General features: G+C 36.7%; 1 protein-coding gene across 1 annotated transcript in view; it reads left to right on the top strand.

The window, feature by feature from the left end:
- Positions 1-22,447, top strand: part of RRM1 (ribonucleotide reductase catalytic subunit M1) — a 38,205-nt gene that overhangs the window by 6,000 nt on the left and 9,758 nt on the right. Inside the window, exons 2-14 of the mRNA XM_077762176.1 lie at positions 1,800-1,888; positions 4,070-4,247; positions 5,474-5,574; positions 7,630-7,689; positions 8,557-8,596; positions 8,892-9,054; positions 13,981-14,122; positions 15,471-15,554; positions 16,704-16,865; positions 17,562-17,641; positions 18,323-18,524; positions 21,257-21,406; positions 21,614-21,835. Coding sequence (XP_077618302.1) covers positions 1,800-1,888; positions 4,070-4,247; positions 5,474-5,574; positions 7,630-7,689; positions 8,557-8,596; positions 8,892-9,054; positions 13,981-14,122; positions 15,471-15,554; positions 16,704-16,865; positions 17,562-17,641; positions 18,323-18,524; positions 21,257-21,406; positions 21,614-21,835 — 1,673 coding nt within the window. The remainder of the gene's footprint in view (positions 1-1,799; positions 1,889-4,069; positions 4,248-5,473; positions 5,575-7,629; positions 7,690-8,556; positions 8,597-8,891; positions 9,055-13,980; positions 14,123-15,470; positions 15,555-16,703; positions 16,866-17,561; positions 17,642-18,322; positions 18,525-21,256; positions 21,407-21,613; positions 21,836-22,447) is intronic.

The following is a 22,447-nucleotide window of genomic DNA, read 5'->3' as shown; positions in this document are numbered from 1 at the left end:
GATGATACTAAGTACTGTAGAGAAAAACTAAGAGAAGGAGGAGGAGGATAAGAAGAGCAAGGCTGTGTTTGGGACATTGCAGTTATTTATTTATTTTTTATTTTTATTAAATTTTTTAATTTATTTATTTTGAAAGAGAGCAAGCATAGGTGGGAAGGGGCAGAGAAAGAGGGAGAGAGAGAATCCCAAGCAGGCTCCACACTGACTGTACGGAGCCTTACATGGGGCTCAAACTTGCAAACCGTGAGATCATGGCCTGAGCTGAAAACAAGAGTTGGACGCTTAACCGACTGATCCACCCAGGCGCCCATGGGCGTTGCAGTTTAAAAATAGGGTGATCATGGGGCGCCTGGGTGGCTCAGTCGGTTAAGTGTCCGACTTTCGCTTAGGTCATGATCTCGCGGTTCGTGGGTTCGAGCCCCGCGTCGGGCTCTGTGCTGACTGCCAGCTTAGAGCCTGGAGCCTGTTTCAGTCTGTGACTCCCTCTCTCTCTGACCCTCCCCTGCTCACGCTGTCTCTCTCTCTCTCTCTCCTAGAAATAAATAAAACAAACAAACAAAAAAATAAAATAAATAAAAATAGGGTGATCATGGAAACCTCACTGGGAAAATGACATTGACCAAATAACCTAAAAGAGTATAGATAGTAAGGAAGCCAAGGTTGCCAGGGTTGAGTAAGTGAAGAAGGTAGGAAAGCAGAAGGTAAAGTTGGGAAAGGGGGGGCACACAGGACAGACTGTGTCGGATTCTGTGGACTGTAGTGATTGTACTCGAAATGATTTTGACTTTTATTCTGAAGGAGATTGGAGGGGGATAATGTCATGATTTTGACTTAAGTGGGTTTTTTTTTTAATGTTTATTCATTTTTGAGTGAGAGAAAGAGCGTGATCAGGGGAGGGACAGAAAGAGAGAGGGAGAGGGGCGCCTGGGTGGCTTAGTCGGTTAAGCGTCCGACTTTCGCTTAGGTCATGATCTCGCGGTTCGTGGGTTCAGGCCCCGCGTCGGGCTCTGTGCTGGCTGCCAGCTCAGAGCCTGGAGCCTGTTTCAGTCTGTGACTCCCTCTCTCTCTGACCCTCCCCTGCTCACTCTGTCTCTCTCTCTCTCTCCTAGAAATAAAACATTAAAAAAAAATTAAAAAAAAAAAAAAAAAGAGAGAGAGGGAGAGAGAGAATCCCAAGCAGGCTGTGAGCTCAGTGCAGACCTCAACGCAGAGCTTGAATTCACAGACCAAAAGATCATGACCTGAGGTTAAGTCAGATGCTTAACCAACTGAGCCAAACAGGCGTCCCTTGACTTAAGGCTTTTTGGTTTTTTTTTTTAAAAACATTTCTTTATTTTGAGAGAGAGATAGCAGGGGGAGGGACAGAGAGAGAGAGAGAGAGAATCCCAGGTAGGCTCCATGCTGCTAGAGCAGAAGAGCCCAATGTGGGACTTGATCCCACAAATGGTAAGATCATGACCTGAGCCAAAACCAAGAGTTGATGCTCGACTGACTAAGCCACCCAGGCACCCCAACTTAGGTTTTAAAGAATAATTCTGACTGCCATGTGGGATAAAAGGAGAAACATCATTTGGGAAGTTATTGTAAGAATCCAACTGATTTTTAAGGTAAGGGAAGACTTTCAGTATAAAATCTCTACTTTTTGAAGATACAAAAAGTAATTTCTTGATGGATCTGTTGGGGGTGAAATAGCATCTCGTGTTCATCAGTTTTCAAAGTTCGTGTGTTGATTACCTTTGATTCTGTGATATTGCTACCTTATTAAGTGCTAACATGAATTGCATGGTTTGATTCTTCAGATGGCCGCCAAGAGCGGGTTATGTTTGACAAAATTACGTCTCGAATCCAGAAGCTATGTTATGGACTTAATATGGATTTTGTTGATCCTGTAAGTAAATATGGTTTATATTTAAGTCTTATTTCATGTAATTCTTTTTACTAGTCTCTTATCTCTTATCATCCACTTGATATATATTTGAGTTTGGTATTTTGGTTATGACCTTGGATATAAAATGTGAATTCATTGCTTAAAGCTTTTTTTCTAAAAAAACAAAAACAAAACAAAACTTGCTTTAGAAGTTTTGGTCCTGTGAGTTGTTTTCAGAGGACTATCAAAGTGAGCAAAAAGGGAAACTTAACATTAACATTTCATAGTAAAGACTTCCTTGAGTAAATTGTTTTATTCATAAGTGAAAAAGCCTGTTTTTTAAACAAAAAGCTTGTTTTGGAGTTATGGTCATTTGGATAGGAACTGGTTTGAAATTTGCTTTTTTGTTATCTATGTAGAAAGAATACATTTAAGTAATATAAAGTGGATTTCATGGACAACATTTAAATTAAGGAGAACTATTCATAAGCATGTTTTTCTCATTTTTTTGTAACTTCCCTACTCTAGACCCTCATCTCGTCTTCTCCAGACTGCTGTCTGTAGTGTTCTCTAAAGTGTCCTCCTGGTCTTCCTCTAATCTTGCCCTCTTCAGATGAATCTTATAAATAGCTTCCAAAATGATCTTTGAAATGGAATCTATAAGAACCCTTTTTCCAAACCCATTCATATTGCCCCAGCTTTATTTAGGTATTATATTTGTACCATTGTGGTCCTGGTGTTGGCCTCATAACATTAATTACATGATACAGAAATTCATTATATGTCTGTCCTTCCCTAGAATTGAGGGTGGGCTGTGTCTTATTCTTGTGATATCCAACAGTGCTTGGCATGTATGTTATTAGACACATGATAAATATTGAACTGACCAAAATGTTCAAAAGAAAATAATTTTAAATAAACTTAGACTATGTGTATTATAAATTATTTTATATTTAACAATGTAAATACTAAAAATAAGTTATAAACAGGAATATAAATAAAATATATTTATATTTTACATTTATTTTTATACTTAGGAATTCTAAACAGTAATTAGATTAGTAGAATATTAGAGTTGGAATGAATCTGAGAGCTCAAACTATTTCATCATCCTGGTTTAGAGATAAGAAAGTTCCAAAGACAAGGGGAGTGAGATGTCCAAGTGACTTTATTGTTATTTTATCCTGAGTTCTGATTACTTGCCATGTAGCAGCAGAAACTATTCAGAAGACTTCACTACTCTTTTATTGAACATGACTTATCTCTTGGATCTGAGAAGAAATCAAGAGCAACTTGGGCTTAAGTGTTATGTATGTGGAATTGATTGTAAACTAGTGATACACACACACACTTTTTTTGACGGGGGCATGCTTTGGTTAACTGGGAAGTGCACTGATTTTCTGTTGGATTAAGGTGTCTTTTAAAGATTCAGTAAGTACCCACATATATACAACTTAGAATTTGTTTTTCTTAAAAACAGGGAAACCTCTTACAAGATGGTCTTGAAAACAGTGAAATACAGTGAGGTTGGATGGGATGTGGAGCAGAAGACTTAGTAATTGGTCAAGGCCCAGTATCCTGAGTCTTAGTTTCTCATGTAAAGTGGTGATGGTTATAGTACCCATCTCACATGGTGACTGAAATATCAGAGAAGATTATGAAAATTGAGCTACTTTATAACTTGTGAAGTGGTAAAGAAAGAGTATTCATTAAATTATTTGATGAGCCTGCCTCAATCCTAACTTATACCTTTCTCTCCTTTAATTGAAATGATTAAGTTTGATTCATTTGCTTTCTCATACTTGTCCTTAGGTAGAATTGGGGAAAAATGGGTAAGTATGTAGCTTGTATCCTGGTCACAGAGGGAGAATTTGAATGAAAGATGAGGAAATACTTATAAAATCACTGGTTTGTTTTTAGCTATTTTTCTGTGAGACTATTAATCTTTATAAAAGCTATACTTGGATTTTCTGTTTGTTTGGTGACACCTCTTCATTGCAAATGTAGTATGCATTGTCTGGTGGATCTGTTGGTTTATGAGTTCTTATTACTAAGTTTCCCATAGTTTATTCTGAAAGATAATTTTTCAGGAAAGGAAGTTGTCTGTTTTGATAATAACTTTGATTGCTTTATTCATTGCTCTTTTAGGGAGGCTAGTGGTTCTCGGAGAAGCTCAAGTAATTCTTGGTTTTGTTTTTATAGGCTCAGATCACCATGAAAGTAATCCAGGGCTTATACAGTGGGGTTACCACTGTGGAACTAGATACTCTGGCTGCTGAAACAGCTGCAACCTTGACTACTAAGCACCCTGACTATGCCATCCTGGCAGCAAGGATTGCGGTCTCTAACTTGCACAAAGAAACAAAGAAAGTGTTCAGTGGTGAGTCTGGAGGAAAAAGTGCATTAACTTGCACTTTAAAAATGTGCAAGTTAATGGCAGAGAAAAGACTGGAACTTCTATTTCTCCATGCTGCTGACTGGCATGAGAAAGTCAGTGGATGCTTTTCTTCTCTCTCTCTTTCTCTTTCTCTCTCTCTCTTTTTTAAAGCCCATCAGTGGTTGGTGGTGGTGTGGTTGGAAAAATGAGTAATATTTATTAGCAAGTTCCGGGTTGAAGAAAATGTCTTTTGTCACCATTAGCAAACATTTCATTCCATCACTCATTTTACAGCTCAGGGAATGTGGGCAAAGGAAGGCTAAATAATTTGTTAAGTGTATAAAAAGTGATATATGAAAAGTCAACTGGTAGGTGCGCCTGGGTGGCTCAGTCGGTTAAGTGGCCGACTTCAGCTCAGGTCGTGATCTCACAGTTTGTGAGTTTGAGCCATGAGCCGGGCTCTGTGCTGACAGCTCAGAGCCTGGAGCCTGCTTCAGATTCTGTGTCTCCCTCTCTCTTTGCCCCTCCCTGCTCACTTCTGTCTCTCTCCCTCTCAAATATAAATAAACATTAAAAAATTTTTTTAAAAACGTCAGCTGATAGACTGAGTACAAGTCTTTTGACTGTCAATTGCAGATTATTATTTGGGACGCATATATCACCCTCTTCATTGGATTTATTGTATATATATTAGGTTCTCCAAAATTGTTCTGTAGATTCAACATAATCCCAATCAAAATGTCAGCATTATGTGTGCTTATGTAAGTTTTATATGTAAATGCAGAGAGCCACACTCTACCATGTGCTACGATGTCTTGAAGAACAAAGTGAGAGGGCTTACTGTGTTTATAGAAATGAAATATTTGTGATGATAAATTATGAATTTAAAGTTGTGTTTCTATTCTGTTGGGATAAAAAAAAATTGATAATAATTTCTTTTTTTCTTTATTTTCAACCACTAATTCTCAGTGGGGTTGGTTGTCAGAATCACTAGGGAATCTTTTTCGCATTACAAGAGCCTATGTTTACTCTAACTCTGGAAGATATTTCCTTAACTGAGGTGTTATAACATATTTATTCACCATGTATACGTTTATTGAGCACTTTCTATACTAGCCAATGAGGTAGGGTGGAATGAAAAAAAGGGTTGAGAACCTTTAGACTGTTATCTGAGGATTGAATTTGCTTTTAAGTGATTTTGACATTTATTTATTTAAAATTTTTTTTAGATGTGATGGAAGATCTCTACAACTACATAAATCCACATAATGGCAGACACTCTCCCATGGTGGCCAAGTCAACACTGGATATTGTTTTGGCCAATAAAGATGTATGTATAATGCTTTTCTGGTGAAAAATTTTTTATAGACTCTTTTTTTTTTTAAGCAACAAGCACATTTTTAAAAATTTAAACACTATAAACAGTATAGGTAAAAAGTAATTCTTTCTCCTTTGAATCCTTGCTTTCTAGAGCAAGAATGTTTTATCATTTTTAACTGTATTTGTCTAGAGCTATTCTATAATGTGTGTGTGTGTGTGTACATGTGTATTTTTCCTTTCAGTGGTAGTATACTATGCATACTGTTCTTGCATACTGTTTTTTCACTTAACGTTTATCTCAGAGGTAGTTCATTTATGAATTTACTCTATTCTTTCTAACAGCTGCATGGCTTTCCATTTATAGATTTATTATCATTGTACATATATGCAAGAATTGCTCTTGTGATGAATATTTGTTTCCCAGTTTTTGCTGCAGTGAATATCCTATATGGTAGATGCTTTGCTCATAGATGATTATATCAGTAAGATAAATCCCTTCAGTGGAATTGCTTAGCCAAATAGTATGTGCATTCAAAAATTTAGTAGACTGCCAAACTGACTCCCAATATGAAATCTTGAGAGATCTTGCTCAGCAACTTAAAAATTGTCCACTTGTGTTTTAATCCCTTTCTTAACTGGATCCCACAGGACAAAAAAGGGAAAGATGTGTAGGTCTAACTAGTCTTTTTGTACATGGATTTATTTACCATGGATATCTGGGCAGATTAGAAACCAGTGTTTACCTTTGGTAATAGAATGATTTGTCAACTGTCTCTCTAAATGTATAATGTTAAAGAGATGGAGAGGCTTTCTCATTCTCTTTAAAACAAGTTGTTTGTGTGTTGTTCATATGTATAATCTTAAAGACAGGTTAAAAATAAAAATAGGGGCATGTGGGTGGCTCAGTGGTTGTATTCATCTCTTGATTTCAGCTTGGGTCGTGATCTCACCGTTGTTGGGTCAAGCCCTGCCTTGGGCTCTACGCTCAGGTTAAGATTCTCTCTTCTCCCTCTGTCCCTCTCCCCTCTCATGCATGTTCTCTCAGAAACAAAACAAAACAAAAACGCAAAATAACAGCAGAAACCTGTATTTATAAAGTGAATACTGATAATCAAGTATTTCAGTTCCCCATTGCTTGGACTAGGCACCTACCTGCCTTTGACAAGAAAGATGCCCTTAAACATTTAAGAGTAAAGGAAGAGTATCATATAGATTTTTCTAGTCCCTGGGCATGGATCATTATGCAGAAATGATTTTAGTATTTTGTAGAACAATTATACCTCCATTTTTTTCTATCCAAAATGACGATTTGCACCTAATTGCTTTTGTATTCCTCATTTTTTTCTATCCAAAATGACGATTTGCACCTAATTGCTTTTGTATTCCTCATTTTTTTCTATCCAAAATGACGATTTGCACCTAATTGCTTTTGTATTCCTCTAAACAGCTGTACAGCCAAGAAAAACTCTGTTAACAATGACCAATTCTGTTATAAATCTCATTGTCAAGACACCAGTTTGTTTAAAACCTGTTAAAGGACCATGGATTTTGAAGAGCTGTAGAATTAATGTAATCCTATCCTCTCTCATTGCTTATTAAACTGTTATGTGCAGTTTAAAATGGGCTAATTTTGAAATAAGTATATATATTGGTAAATATGTGGTACTAACACCTTTACATTAATAGGTAAAAATATGTTTAAGAATGATAATGTCTTTTATGCTCATGTTCTTTCCTTTAATTACAGATGAACTATAAATATAATAGGGGAAATTTGGAATATCACATTTATATTCTTTCTTACATATAGCTTACATATACATGTTCTCTTTTAATTTTTTAATACACATGTTTTTAAACCTAATTAAGATTCTCAATTTATATACTGTTTTATTTTCCTAATGTTAGATACAAATTTGTAGTCTACAACAATACTTACTGTTTTCCTTTGTATCCTATGTCAATTTTAGTTCCAGGGCTGAAAGAGATCAGATTTTATGAAAATAAATCTAATTATCTTAATTATGTTTTTTGTTTGTTTGTATTTGTTTTTTACTTCTATTAGCGCCTGAATTCTGCCATTATCTATGACCGAGATTTCTCCTATAATTACTTTGGATTTAAGGTAAATAATGGGTTTTAAATAAGTGGGAATTCCTCCTTAAATCAGCAGATACAGGTTTTTGTTTATGTTTTAGTGATACAGTTATAAAGGCAATAAGTTTTGGGAGTTGGGATGGACTTGGAGGATTGGGTTAGGGTGGCGGTGGTTTGAATTAAGGAATGATAGCTTATCTATTTGCAGTTTTTGAATTTTACCGATATTACTTAATATGTAGGTTACTTAAAGAGTTATGTAGATACTTTGCTAGAATTATTCCATATTATTCTGTTTATGTAACAACTATTTATTGAATCCCTACTAGGTGCAAAGTGCTTTTTAAGGGCCTTTTGTGTTGATAAACAGTATTCCACAGTGATTGTGAACATGAATGTTGTCAGACCATCTGGGTTCACATCTCTGCTCTCTTTTTTGTTTAGCTGGTTACTTAATCTCTCTGTGCTTATTTCCTCACCTTTAGGATAATGATAATAAAATTTCAACAAATTCTCTTGAGAATTAAATGAGTGTGTGTGTGTGTGTGTGTGTGTGTGTGTGTGTCTGTATTGCTTACATCAGTGCCTAGCCTTAGAACAGCACTTTGTAAGTATTAACCATAATGGTGATGATGGTGGTGAACACCAGGACTTCTGCATTTAACATTATACATAGAGCTGGCTTTTTCTAGAAATTTCCATGTAGTCTTTTCCAAAACAACCAATTGATAATGTTCCAGACTGAAGCTAGTAAAAGTAAATATGCTATTCTTTTTATTTAAAATTATATAAAAACTGAGAATATTTAAATAGATTTACTTATTGGAAAAGATATATCCATTGTGTCGTTATAAACTGTGCTCTGGAAGTTTTTTGGTTGCTTTGCTTTTTCTAGACTCTGGAGCGGTCCTACTTGTTGAAGATCAATGGAAAAGGTGAGAAATGAACATATTTGTTGTATAGAGAAATAAACATGTTTGTTGTGTTTTCTGTTCATTATATTGAATATAGAGCTTTGAGCTGTTAGCCTTAACATTTCAATTTGAACACTAACATTTTTAACTTTAGGTTTGGTTTATTAATAATTGTTGGTTTGGTTTATGAATAATTGTTGGTGCTTATTGGTAGTTTTTTAAATTGTCTTTTGGTGTTCCTTTTTTGACTCCAGTACATGTCTCAGCCTAGTTTTTCTGACAGTGTCCCATCATGTAAAACTCCTTTTGTTTTTAGTGGCTGAAAGACCACAACATATGTTGATGAGGGTATCTGTGGGGATTCATGAAGAAGATATTGATGCTGCTATTGAAACATACAACCTTCTTTCTGAGAAGTGGTTTACCCATGCCTCTCCCACTCTCTTCAATGCTGGTACCAACCGCCCACAGCTTTCTAGGTATATGTCCTCTATAGTTGCTTTTAATGTTCTGGAATGGTTTTGACTAGGGAAATAAACCTTGACCTGAAGAAAAGAGTCAGTTAATCACATATAAATTAATTTAATGAGCATTGAATCACTCCTATTCTGATTAAATGAGATTTGCATCCTGGAATCATCTGCTACAGTGCGGTCAATGAATTGTAGAAAAGGATGCTGAAAATGAAATTTTCTAAAGTTGATCGTGATGATGTTTGTACAACTCTCTGAATAACTGAAAGCCATTCATTATACACTTTAAGTGGGGGATTATATGGTATGTGAATTATACCTCAGTAACATTGTTTTAAAAATAAATACCAAAAATGAATTAGGAAACTCTTCATAGTCCGTACAAGAGATTGTGGTAATTTGGATTAGGGAAGTGAAGTAGAGATTGAGAAAGTCAACAGATTGAAGGATATTTAGGAGGTAAAATTGACAGAATTTGGTGATGTTTTGGATATGGGTCAAGGATGGTCCCTGGGTTTATGGGTAGTGTAGCAGATTAGTGGTGATGCCATATTCTGAGAAAGGGAGCACTAGAACAGAATTCAGTAATACGTAAAAAACAAACAAAACCAAAAACAGTAGGGTGCCTGGGTAGCTCAGTCGGTTAAGCATCTGACTCTGGGTTTCAGCTCAGGTCATGATCTTGCAGTTTTGTGAGTTCAAGCCCCATGTCAGGCTCTATGCTGGAGCCTGCTTAGGGTTCTCTCTCTACCTCTCTCTCTGCCCTTCCTCCACTCGCACTGTCTCTGTCTCTCTCAAAAATAAATGAACCCTAAAAACAAATAAAAACAACCCTTTAGCAACATTACTGTATTGGGAATTCAAGGATATGCCAACATCAAAAACTGTATTAATGTAATCTGTTGCACTAACATCTTATGCCTTCAAATATTCTTTCATAATAAAAAAAATTTAGCAAATAGACACACAAAATAACTTTCTTGTTTTGTTTTTTTTTTGAGAGAGTACAAGTGAGTGAGGGGCAAGGAGATTGAGAGAGAATCCTATGAGGGGCAGAGAGACAGAGAGTGAGAGTAGGGCTCACTCGGGGCTCATATTTAACCCAAAGCGGAGCTCAAGCTTACCTGATGTGGGATTTGAACTCAGGAACTATGAGATCATGACCTGAGCTAAAGTCAGATGCTTAATGACTGAGCCACCTAGATGCCCAGAAAATAACTTTCTTTATTTGGTAAAAGATATCCACTAAAAACTTAGATTTATCACCTCTGTTTTTAGCATTGTAGTGGAGATCTGAGCTAGCACTGTAAGATCAGAAAAAAAAGAATTGCAAATGAGAGAATAAAGCTGTAGTGATTCACAGATAATATGATTTTTACATAGGAAATTTGAGAGCATCTACAGATAAGTGATCAGAATTCAAAAGCGATTCTGACAAATTATCTGGATATAAGTTCAGTATGAATTAATGAAGTTTCCTATTTTAGCCCTTAGAAGATTAACTTTTAACACGTATCATTTATAATACTGGAAGGTACTGAAAAATAAATCTAATAAAAGACGTGTAAGGCTTTTAAGGTGAAAATTCTAAAACCTAATGGAGGGACATTAAGAAAGACAATGGAGAGTGATTTTATATCATAAATAAATTTGATACTATAAAGATGTCAGTTTTTCTCAAGTTAACTGGATCCAGTCAAAATGTCAACATTGCTGATTCCAAAATTTATTCAGAAGAGCAAAAGGCTAAGAACAATTTAGTAGGCTTTTCAAAGATACCAGGTCCTAATCCCTGGAACCTGTAAATGTTAACTTAGAAGGAAAAATGATCTTTGTCAGTATGATTAAGAAGGACCTTAACATAGGGAGGTTGTCCTGAGTTATCCAGTGGACCCTAAATCCAATCAGAAGTATCTTTATAAGAGAAAGGCTGAGGCAGATAAGATACATACAAAAGAGAGGAGGCAATGTGAAGATGGAAGCAGAAATTGCAGTGATGTGGTTATAAGCAAAGGAGCCACCAGAAGCTGGAAGAGGCAGGGAATATATTTTTCCCTAGTCTCTGGAGGGAGTGTTCTTGATTCTGGCCCAGTGAAACTTACGTTAAACTTCCGGCCTCCAGAACTGTGAGGGAATGAGTTTCTGTTTCTTTTTTTTTTTNAGGCTCCAGGCTCTGAGCTGGCAGTCAGCACAGAGCCCGACGCGGGGCTCGAACCCACGAACCGCGAGATCATGACCTAAGCGAAAGTCGGACGCTTAACCGACTAAGCCACCCAGGCGCCCCTGAGTTTCTGTTTCAAGCCATCATGTTGGTGGTAATTTGTTAGGGCGTCCACGGGAAACTAACATAAATAGCAATAGCAGGTTTTGAAGAAAAAGCTCTACCAGATTTCAAGACTACTATAATGCTATGGTAATTAAGACAGTGTGGTATGTACTCTGAGATAAATAAACCACAGGAATATATCAGAGAGCCCAGAAAGAGATTCAGGCTTATAGGGGAACTTGATGAATAATTGAGGTGTTACTGCATTTCACTGGGGGAAAAGGTGCTAGGGAAATTGGTTATCCTACTAGGGGAGATTAGATTTCCCATTTTCATTCCATATACAAAAATGTATTCAAGAAAAAAAATCTAATGTGAAAGAAAAATCTTTTAGAAGAACAGAGAAAATAGATAAATACCTAGTTAGAAGGATAAATATCTATTTTTCTCCCTTCCTGCTCTTTATTATGAATTTCAGATATTCAGATAAGTTTGAAGGAAAGACAGTAAGTATCCATACACTCACCTCTGCCTAGATAAAAAAAATATATATTACTACCATTTTATCATATATATTTTTTTATCTTTAAAATTAAAAAAAATTTTTTGACTGAGTTATTTGAAAGTGAGTTGTAGATATCATGACTCTTAATACTTCATGCTACATCTTAATGGGAGATTATATATGATCTCAGAGTGGTGAAGGATTTCTTAAAATAGATGTAATAGGTAAAACATCATAAAGGAAGAATTGACTACATTAAAATTAAAAACTAATGTGAACCAAAAATAAAGTAGAAAAACAAGTTTCAGCCTGACAGAAGATATTGGCAGTGTATGTTAATATCAAGGGATTATAAGAAAAAGAAGGGGCACCTGGGTGGCTCAGTCAGTTAGGTGCCTGATTTTATATTTCAGCTCAGGTCATGATCATGGTTGGTGAGTTTGAGCCCTGCATCGGGCTCTGTGCTGTCAGTGTGTTGAGTCTGCTTGGGATTCTCTGTCTCTCCCTGCTCCTCCCCTGCTCACGCATTCACTTGCTCTCTCTTTCTCTTTCAAAAATAAATAAATAAACATTAAAAAAATTTTTTTAAGTGGGGGCAGCACGTGAGTGGCTCAGTAGGTTAAGCATTTGACTTTAGCTCAGGTCATGATCTCATGGTTTGTGGGGTTGAGCCCTATTTTGAGCTCTGTGCTGACAGCTCAGAGCCTTGAGCCTGCTTCAGATTCTGTGTCTCCCTCTTTCTCTGCCCCTCCCCTGCTCACACTCTCTCTTCTCTCCTTCACAAATAAATAAACATTAAAAAAAAAAAGAAAAAGACCTAAAACTAAATAGAATCATGGGCAAAGGATAAAATAGTTCACAGAAGAAACTTGACTGGCCAGTAACATACAAGGTAATAAACTTTGCTAGTAACTAGAAAAATTAAAGTTAACGTAATGAGATAGTTCATACCTATCAGACTGATAAAAATTAAAAGGCTGATAATACCAAGTGTTGCTAAGAATGTAGAACATAGGGAACTCTCCTACATTGTGAAGTGAGTATACTTACCCATCTGCTTTGGAGAATCTTTAGTAAAGTGGAACATATGCATCTCTTTTGACCTAGCATTTCCCCTTGTGGGTTTATTTTCTACAGAAATCCTTAGACCTAAGCACCAGGTGGTATGTTCAAGAATTTCCACAGCAACATTGTTTAGAGTAACAAGCAAATTGGAAATAATCCAAACACCCATCTACAGGCAAATGGACAAATATATTGGCATAGCCATACAGTGGATCAACTTATAGCAAAGAAAGTAAACTAACTAGAGTGACATGTACCAGTAGGAATGAACGATATTGAGTTAAAAGCAAGTTGCAGAAAGATAAATATACAACTAGAAATTTAAAAATGTAGAACACATATAAATGTATTTAGAAGGTAGAGATGCATGGAAATGGTATAGGATTGCAATTAGACTATATATGTAGTGTCTGTTTTCTTGATGTAGGTGGTAGGTACAAAGTATATGTCCTATTATTCTCTGTATCTTTCAGAATGTTGGCATATTTAATGGAAAAAGTCAATGGTAGAATCCATTTGAGTGGATGTGTATTCAAGATAGTAAAGAGATCATTGGTAGAGTAAGTAAGGTTCCTGAGGTTGGGAGCAGGATGAGATCCAAAGCCCAAGTTGGAGGGGTTGTCTTCCAAAAGACTGTAAAGCAGCTAACTTTGAGAGGACCTATCAAAGTATTGGTTGACCCCTGGATAGATGTTCTTTTTATTTCACAAATGTTTAATTTCTCTTGGCTTACTAATAGGTTGGAAAGACCTATTAGTGATCTTTGCTTAGGAATTTGCAGGAGAAAATGTGTTAAGGCACATCTGCAGTCTGATGGACATGTGAGTTAATATTTTAGACTTTATAAGACTTCATTCTAGGCTTAGCATCGGGGATAGGCAGCAAGATGTTTTTAAAATAATAAGATATGTTGATATGTCTAGTGTCATATCCATTAAAAGTTTTTTTTTTTAATTTTTTTCTAAAATACCTAGGAATTTTGTGAACTTCAAATCTTATATTTGCCCACCTTACTGTTTTTAGAGTATATAGTCAGTGTTGTTTCTCTGCTTTGTTTCATTTTCTTGCTGAGTTGTGACTTTTTTCCCTCCTGTAGCTGCTTCCTTCTGAGTATGAAAGATGATAGTATTGAAGGCATTTATGACACTCTAAAGCAGTGTGCATTGATTTCCAAGTCTGCTGGGGGAATTGGTGTTGCTGTGAGTTGTATTCGAGCTACTGGCAGCTACATTGCTGGGGTAAGCTTCTGTTTTATGACTAAAAGATTATAGGATAAAAAGATACACAGCCAGGTTTATGGCTGAGAGGGCATATGCTGGAGCTTGGGAGTCCTGGGTCTCTGTTAAGTGCTAGCTGGCTGTGTGACTTGGAGGGAGTCATTTCACTGTTTCTACCTTTTGATCTGTCGGATTTTTTTAGCTCAGATTTTGGAATTTGGATTTGATGCGGTAATAATAACAGCTATCATTTATTGATTGCTTATTAAATGTTAAATCTGTTATGAAAGTTTAACTGAGTTACTCATTTAATCCTTGCTACAACCATAGGAGATGGGTACCATTAGAGACATATGGTAGGAACTTCACTCCTTACAATAACTTTGTGATTAAAGGCAATATCGTCTTCATTTTACAAGTGAGGAAACTGAGAAAATAGAAGATTACATTACCTCCAGAGATCAGTTGCTTAATATTTGATAGAGCTAGGATTCATGTTTTAAAAGTTGGCTCTTTGTGATGCAAATTTAGCCCTTTGCTAGTTCATTATTCATTGGGAGTCAAGATGAGAATATTGGGTAAGAAAAACCTGGACTTAAATCCTGTCTCCTCTACTTAGTAGAAACGCAGCCTAGCATAAGTTATTTTACATCTCTCGGTTGGTTTCCTCACCTGTAATGTGAAGAAAATATCTAATCCTACAGAAGAACATTAGGGAATCCAGAAGGAAACTATTCTATTACGTAGTGTTTTGGACCACTTACAATAGTAGGGTGGGCCATTGCTCACTTACTAGACTTTAGACTGTTTAGACTTTCTAGACTGTTTAAAGGCTCGCCTTGGAGGTAGAAGGATTATTTTTAAAATTTGATGAGGTATCTTTTAGGAGTCTCTATGTTTTCTTATCTTCATTCTAGAATGCATTTATTGTTGAGAATCTCCATTTATCTTTATTGTCTTCATTATCCACTGTATTATAATTCTTACTGTAAGTTGCCTTTTGGGAAAAAGACACTGTAGTTGTGTTTTAACTCTACCCAAAGTCCATCTTTATATAATGACCTTTATAAGGTATGCAGGTTAAGTTTAGCTACCCTGGTTTTGGAATCTTTTGACTTGTAATTATTGTATCTCATTACAAATTAGAGATGCAACAAGAGCATTACAACAACAATTAGAGGGAAACAACATTTTGTTTATTTTATATTGGGTGTTCTGTTTATAAAGCAAAGGGAGATATGGAGAGCAGATAAAACTTTATATAGATTGGGGGAGGGTAATTTGTTCACTGTTGAGTCATTTTCTTTTCCATGCTTACTTAGTCCCATTTTTCTCCTCCAGATGCCTTTATTCTTGGTCTCTCTTTCAGACTAATGGCAATTCCAATGGCCTTGTACCAATGCTGAGAGTATATAATAACACAGCTCGATATGTGGATCAAGGTGGAAACAAGGTATGCTCTGTTACTTGAAGTGTTGGAAATCAGGACTAAAAATCTTTAACTATGTATGCTTAAAATAAGATGATTTACCATGTATATTTGTAATTACTTTGCTTTTTTTTCACTGTAAAATCAATTTAATGAGATACAATTTACTTCAAAAATGCACACACTTTAAGTGAACAGTTTGATGGGTTTTGACACACATATATACTTATGTAATCACTGTACCAATCAAGATATAGAACATTTCCATTACTCCAAAATGTTTCCTCAAGCACCTTTGATTAATCACCCTATCACTCCCACCCATACATACTTTACCCTTGGCTCTAGGCAGCAAATGATCTAGTCAGCTCTTTATTATTTTTATTTTTTAAGTAGGCTCCACACCCAGTGTGAGGCTTGAACGCATGACCCTGAGATCAAGAGTCACATGCTCTACTAACTGACCCAGGCAGGTGCCCCTAGGCAACTTTTTTTATATGACAGCTTATTGGCAAAGAATTTCTGAAATTGTGACTTATATTAATACCTAACCTTGCAAATCGGTTGTAATAGTCTTGTAGGGTTTTTTTGGCTTTTTTTTTTTTTTCAACAAAAATAAAACTCTGCCTGTTTCACAGAGGGAGAAGTAAAGTTGAGAGAATTGGATTGTTTACCCAGTGTTATCAGCAGGATAGTTTGCAGCTTGAGCCTGCCTCTTACAAATATGTGGACACAGTAATCACCTGGTAGTTGATGAATTTCCTTTGATAGACTTTAAAAACAATCTATGGAGACCTTGATATAAGACATCCCTTTTTTGATCTTTAATAAGAACACAACTTATTGTCAAAGTGATTTTCTTTGGGCTTTGCATACCTATCATATAATGTAAAGTAGCTGGATGACAGCTGAAGAACAGAGCTCCATCTGTAGTTCACTGTGTCACTCTGGACAAGTTATTTCATCTTTCTTGTTCTTATCAATTGCTCTTTTTCACTCCTAGAATTGTAAGAAAAATACTACTTATATTTATAGTATTTTATTTGTATTATGTCATTTAATTCCTTAATTGTAATGAAGATCAAAGGAGATATTATAAAAGTGCCCTGGAAAATATGAAGTTTCTTTGTCTCATTCAGAGTTTGAAAAGAATAATGATGTATTTGCCTTTAGCGACCTGGGGCATTTGCTATTTACTTGGAGCCTTGGCATTTAGACATTTTTGAGTTTCTTGATTTAAAGAAGAACACAGGAAAGGAAGAACAGCGTGCCAGGGACCTTTTCTTTGCCCTTTGGATTCCAGATCTCTTCATGAAACGAGTGGAGACTAATCAGGTGAGAAATAGGGACCTGTTGGTAAGAACAACTTGATTGATATCAGCTTTCTTTTTTGTCCTCTTAAATCATGCTTAGGAAAAGCCCACCTACATGTTATGCTACGAAGGCATTTTAAGCAAGTTAAGAGATGCCATTCCTACCTTCTTGGATTTTTATTTCTTTAAAAATTTTTTAGTGTTTATTTATTTTTGAAGGAGAGAGACAGAACATGAGCAGGGAAGGGGCAGAAAGAGAGGAAGGCACAGAATCCTCAGGCTCCAGGCTTCAAGCTGTTAGTACAGAGCCTGGTGTGGGGCTCAAACTCACAAGCTGTGAGATCATGACTTGAGCTGAAGTTGGATGCTTAACTGACTGAGCCACCCAGGAACGCCTTGGATTATTATTTTCTAAAATAGATGCTCTCTGACCTAAATGCTTAAAAGATCATATATAAACAGGGATAACTAGATGTTTGAGCCCAAGCACAAAATGGTTATTTCTCCCATCCAAGTACTAACGAGGCCCGACCCTGCTTAGCTTCCGAGATCAGACGGGATTGGGTGCATTCAGGGTGGTATGGCTGTAGACCAAAATGGTTATATCTACAGCAGATTTCCAAGAGAGTCTAGGTAGTCACCCTATCACTTGTAGTGTTCCTAATGGACTCTTTGTGGTTGGTTATTTGAAGTTTCTTATGGGTTCTTCCCTTTGTAGGACTGGTCTTTGATGTGTCCAAATGAATGTCCTGGTCTGGATGAGGTTTGGGGAGAGGAGTTTGAGAAGCTGTATGAAAGGTATCGGAAAGATTTTAAAGTAATAATTTTTAAACTTGTGTTTCTTTTTTGGGGAGGATCAAAATGTCAAAACATCATTAATCATTAGTCAGTTTCTAGGAATCTTCAGAAGCATCCAAGAGAGAATGTGATTAATAAGTTTATTTCGGTCAGATTTGCTACCTGAATCTTCACCAAAATTGAGTTTCTATCTTTTTTCTTATAACTTTGGGACTTATAAAGAGGTACTTTGGTTTTTAATCGATCCTTGTAAAAATTAAGGCAAAGAGTATTATTTTTGTCAGATAGTACATTTGGCCAAAAAATAAAAAAGTTATGCTTTATGTTGCACCCAGGAATCAAGAACAGCTAGGGCACATGTCAAGAATTTGAATAACAGCACAATAGTAGGAGATTTGACTATTATTCCTTTTTCTGTTTTGACTGTTATTCCTTTTCCTTATGAAGGGTTTTGTTGATTTAGTAGTATTTGGGTATGTTTGAATGGGTCCAGAGATGCCTGATTTTCCTCTGTGGCTTTAGCCACAGTAAAATAAATATCATATTTCTTACCCCCCTCTTTTAACAAAACCTAGTAAACAACTTAAGAGTTTTCATAATTTTATATTTTAGTGTCTTCAAGTTGTCTGCAATAAAGATTTTTTTAGGGAATATGAAAATAATATTAGCTTTGCCTTTCAGTTATGAGAAACAGGGTCGTGTCCGCAAAGTTGTAAAAGCTCAGCAGCTTTGGTATGCCATCATTGAGTCTCAGACAGAGACAGGTACCCCATACATGCTGTACAAAGATTCCTGTAATCGGAAGAGCAACCAGCAGAACCTGGGAACGATCAAATGCAGCAACCTGTGCACAGAAATAGTAGAGTATACCAGCAAAGATGAGGTAGGTAGAAAAACTTCTGCCCAGAGTACTGAGAGAAGAATGTTAGTTATTATTTGTGAATCCCTCACTTGACTTCACTTGAGATGGGGGAAGGGAGTTTTCATAGTTTGTTGTAAATAGAAAGGCACTAAAGTAGAGATTATAAGGGAACAGATGTGATCTGTGCCCTCAGATATCTTACAGTCTAAGCCATGTAGTAAAGGTGTAATCACCTTTTTCTTACACACACATTGTTGTAATAATCTTTACTCAGTGTTCAGTCATGGTAGATTAGGACAAACACAGAAATGTGTCAGGATGTTCATTCAGTTTAAAGTATGTAATAAGCAGGTAGAGAGTCCTTTCACTGAATGGTAAGACAAAATTCTAATCTCAGATCTTTAAGGCGATTCATAGAAGAGGTAAGGAGAGAAATGGGACATAGATTTGGTTTCTTTAAAAAAAAGTTAATAGAAAAACTTTCCATTTGGGAAGCCTGTCAGACAGATCCGAGACAGGAATTGGCTTCATACAGAGAATGTCAAAAAAGTTTGTTTTGATGGAGTAAATACATTATGGTTTGGTATATGGAGAGATGGCTATAGCTGAGGGAGGGGAGATAGTGGGTGAAAGCTGGCATGTCACAGAGGTAGGAAGCCCTTGTAGGTTCCTGGAAAGAAAATAGCATCAAAATGCTAGGATGAGAAGGATGGTTCTTGTTTCTGGTGATAGAGGGTCTTGGTGTGAGAAGAGGTTGGAGGTTAGCCTAAGGAGATTGTTGCAGTGGTTGGATGATAGGCTCCTTGAATGTTGGATATAAACTATGGAAAGGAGGAGGAAGGAGCAGATCCCATATGCCAGGACCTAAAAACTGTGACAAATGAAAAGTTGGGAAGAAAATGGCAAGGGAATTAAACATACTGTTAAGGTTGCAGTTTAATTCAACAAAAGTTACTGAGCACCCCCATGTGTAAGACACTGTACCAAAGTGTGTGCTCTGGGAGATAGATGATTATGGCTCAGCCTCTGCCCTCCTGAAACATAATTCATTGTTGGAGAAAATTGGTGTATGCTCTACTCAAGTAACTATTATACAAGATAGATTATGCTCCCGAGACTAGACTGACCATCTTTAAAACAAAAATCGGATCATATCATTCCTCCATATAACACTCCTCTTTGACTTTCCAGCCCATCCAGAGTTTGTTCTTTCTTTTTTTATTTGAAATACAATTCTCCTACCATGAAATTCACCCTAAGTGTACATTCCACTGGTTTTTAGTATATCCACAAGGTTGTACACCCATCAACAGTATCTAATTCCAGGACACTTTTCATCAACCCAGAAAGAAACCTTGTACCCATTAGCAGTCACTCTCCATTCCCTCCTTCCCTAGCCCCTGGCAGCTACTAATCTGTTTCCTGCCTCTGGATTTGCCTCTTGTGGGCATTCCATATAAACAGAATCATATAATATGATGACCTGTTGTGTCAGACCTGTGTCACTTAGCATGTTTTCAAGGCTTATCCGTGTTATAGCACGTATCAATACTTCATTCATTTCTATTCAGGATTCTTACAATGCCCTCTGAGGTCATGCACAACTGGGGATCCCTAGCTCTACTGTTACTTTCCCTCCTTGTTCGCTGTGCTCCAGCCCTACTAACTTCCTTGTTGTTCCCAAACATATCAAGCACACTCCTTCCTCAGGGTTTTACTGTTCACTTTACTTTGAGTATTAAAATGCTTTTACCCCAGATAGCCACATGGCTTACTATGTAACCTTTTCAGTTTTTTTGTTCACATGTCATATTCTCAGTGATGTCTTCCTTGCTATTTAAAAATGGCATCCTTCTGTCTTTATTCCTAGAACTTGTTTGTCTTTTCCTCCCTTATTTTGCTCCCTAGCATTTATCAGACTCGGATCATGGGATTATGTGATCCATGTTATGCTTTATAAATGGGCTCTTAGGCAACATGTGTAGGATTGAGTAGGTGTGAAGGGCATGTGGGTGTCTAGGTGAGAGGTGTTGAGAGTTTGAGTTAGGGTAGTCCTAATCAAAGTGGAAAAGAAAGTATTCATTTAACATTATTTAGCATTTATTATATATAAGATGTGGTACTAGTACTATGAACATAAGGGTAAATAAGATATGATTCTTTTCTGAAGAAGCTTATCACCTAGGGTGGTATAGTGGAAAATCACCTGAAGAGCTTTTTCAGAATCCACAAACTTGGATCTCCTGTTGTTAAGAGCTTATCAGAATCTGAATCTCAATGAGAGTAAGGTAGGAATGTGTGCTTTGGAAGAGCTTTCTACAGTGATGGAAGTGTTCTGTATCTGGTGGCTATTGAGATCATGAAATATGACCAGTGCAACTGAGAAACTGAGTTTTTTATTTTATTGAAATAGCTACATGTGGCTAGTGGCTGGTGTATTTGATAGCACACATCTCCTGACTGAGACGAATATACATAAAAAATTCTAGCACAATGGAATGTATGACTGGCAATAGAGCCATGGAATATGGAACACAGATTCTCCTCCATCTTACCTCTTTCACTGGTGCATGTTACAACTCACATGTAAATAGGTATTGGGATTTAGAAATGAACAATGAAGAGGGAGAAGATAAAGATAAAAATGTTATAATTTATTATCATAGAGCATTAGAGGCTTACGTGGTGCTGTCTTTGACACGGGGAGGAAATAAAAATTGTGTGATTCTTGACCCCTTTTCTTTGCATTCCAGGTTGCAGTCTGTAACTTGGCTTCCCTAGCCCTAAATATGTATGTCACGTCAGAACACACATATGACTTTAAGAAGCTGGCTGAAGTTACCAAAGTCATTGTCCGAAACTTGAATAAAATTATTGATATTAACTACTACCCTGTCCCAGAGGTATGAATAGATTTTTCTGCTTATTGGTAATTATTGAAATCCAAGCTGGAAAGAGTGTATCATGGTCTTCCAGTCACCATTTAAATGACTGTCAGTGGAATGGTGTGAGAAAATGGAGATAAAAAGAGAGCATGTATCATTTGGTGCAGAATGTTTCCTTTTCTGTTCAGTAATGTCTCTTTCTTCTCTAAATCTGTTGGCACAAAGGCATGCTTATCAAATAAACGCCATCGCCCCATTGGAATCGGGGTACAAGGTCTGGCAGATGCTTTTATTCTGATGAGGTATCCTTTTGAGAGTCCAGAAGCCCAGTTACTGAACAAGCAAATCTTTGAAACCATTTATTATGGAGCCTTGGAAGCCAGCTGTGACTTGGCCAAGGAGCATGGCCCTTATGAAACCTACGAGGGCTCTCCAGTCAGCAGAGGAGTAAGTATATGGATGAAATTTCTTTTTGCCTGTAAGTTCCTATAGTAGGCTGAATGGTAGCCCTCAGAAAGATATGTTTACATCTTATCCCCAGAATCTGTTTTGATTTAAAAAGCATCTTTGTAGGTATAATTAAGGAGTTTGAAATGAGATATTCCTGGATTATCCAGGTGGTTCCTAAATCTAGTGACAGTATCCATAAGGAGACAGAGAGGTGGAGGACGCAACATGACGATGGAGGCAGAGATGAGAGTAACACATCCACAGCCTAAGAACGCTGAAGGCCACTAGAAGCTGGAAGAGGCAAAGAACGGCGTCTCCTCTAGAGCCTCTGGACGGAGTGTGGCCCTCCCAACATGTTCATTTTGGGCTTCTGGCTTCCGGAACTATGGGAGAATAAATTTTTGCTATTTTAAGCCACCAAATTTATGGTAATTTATTATAGTAGCCACAGGAGACTAATATGATACTTCTGTTCTCTCGAGTTAAAAATATACTCTTTTTTTTGAAGATTTAATTTTTAAGTAATCTCTACACTCAACGTGGGGCTTGAATGTATAACCCTGAGATCAAGAGTCACATGCTCCACTGACTGAGCCAGCTAGACTCCCT

Source organism: Crocuta crocuta, unplaced genomic scaffold, assembly GCF_008692635.1.
Source record: "Crocuta crocuta isolate KB4526 unplaced genomic scaffold, BGI_CrCroc_1.0 scaffold306, whole genome shotgun sequence".
Lineage (NCBI taxonomy): Eukaryota > Metazoa > Chordata > Mammalia > Carnivora > Hyaenidae > Crocuta > Crocuta crocuta.
Note: the sequence above shows the minus strand (reverse complement) of the source record. Positions and strands in the feature narration are given on the sequence as shown.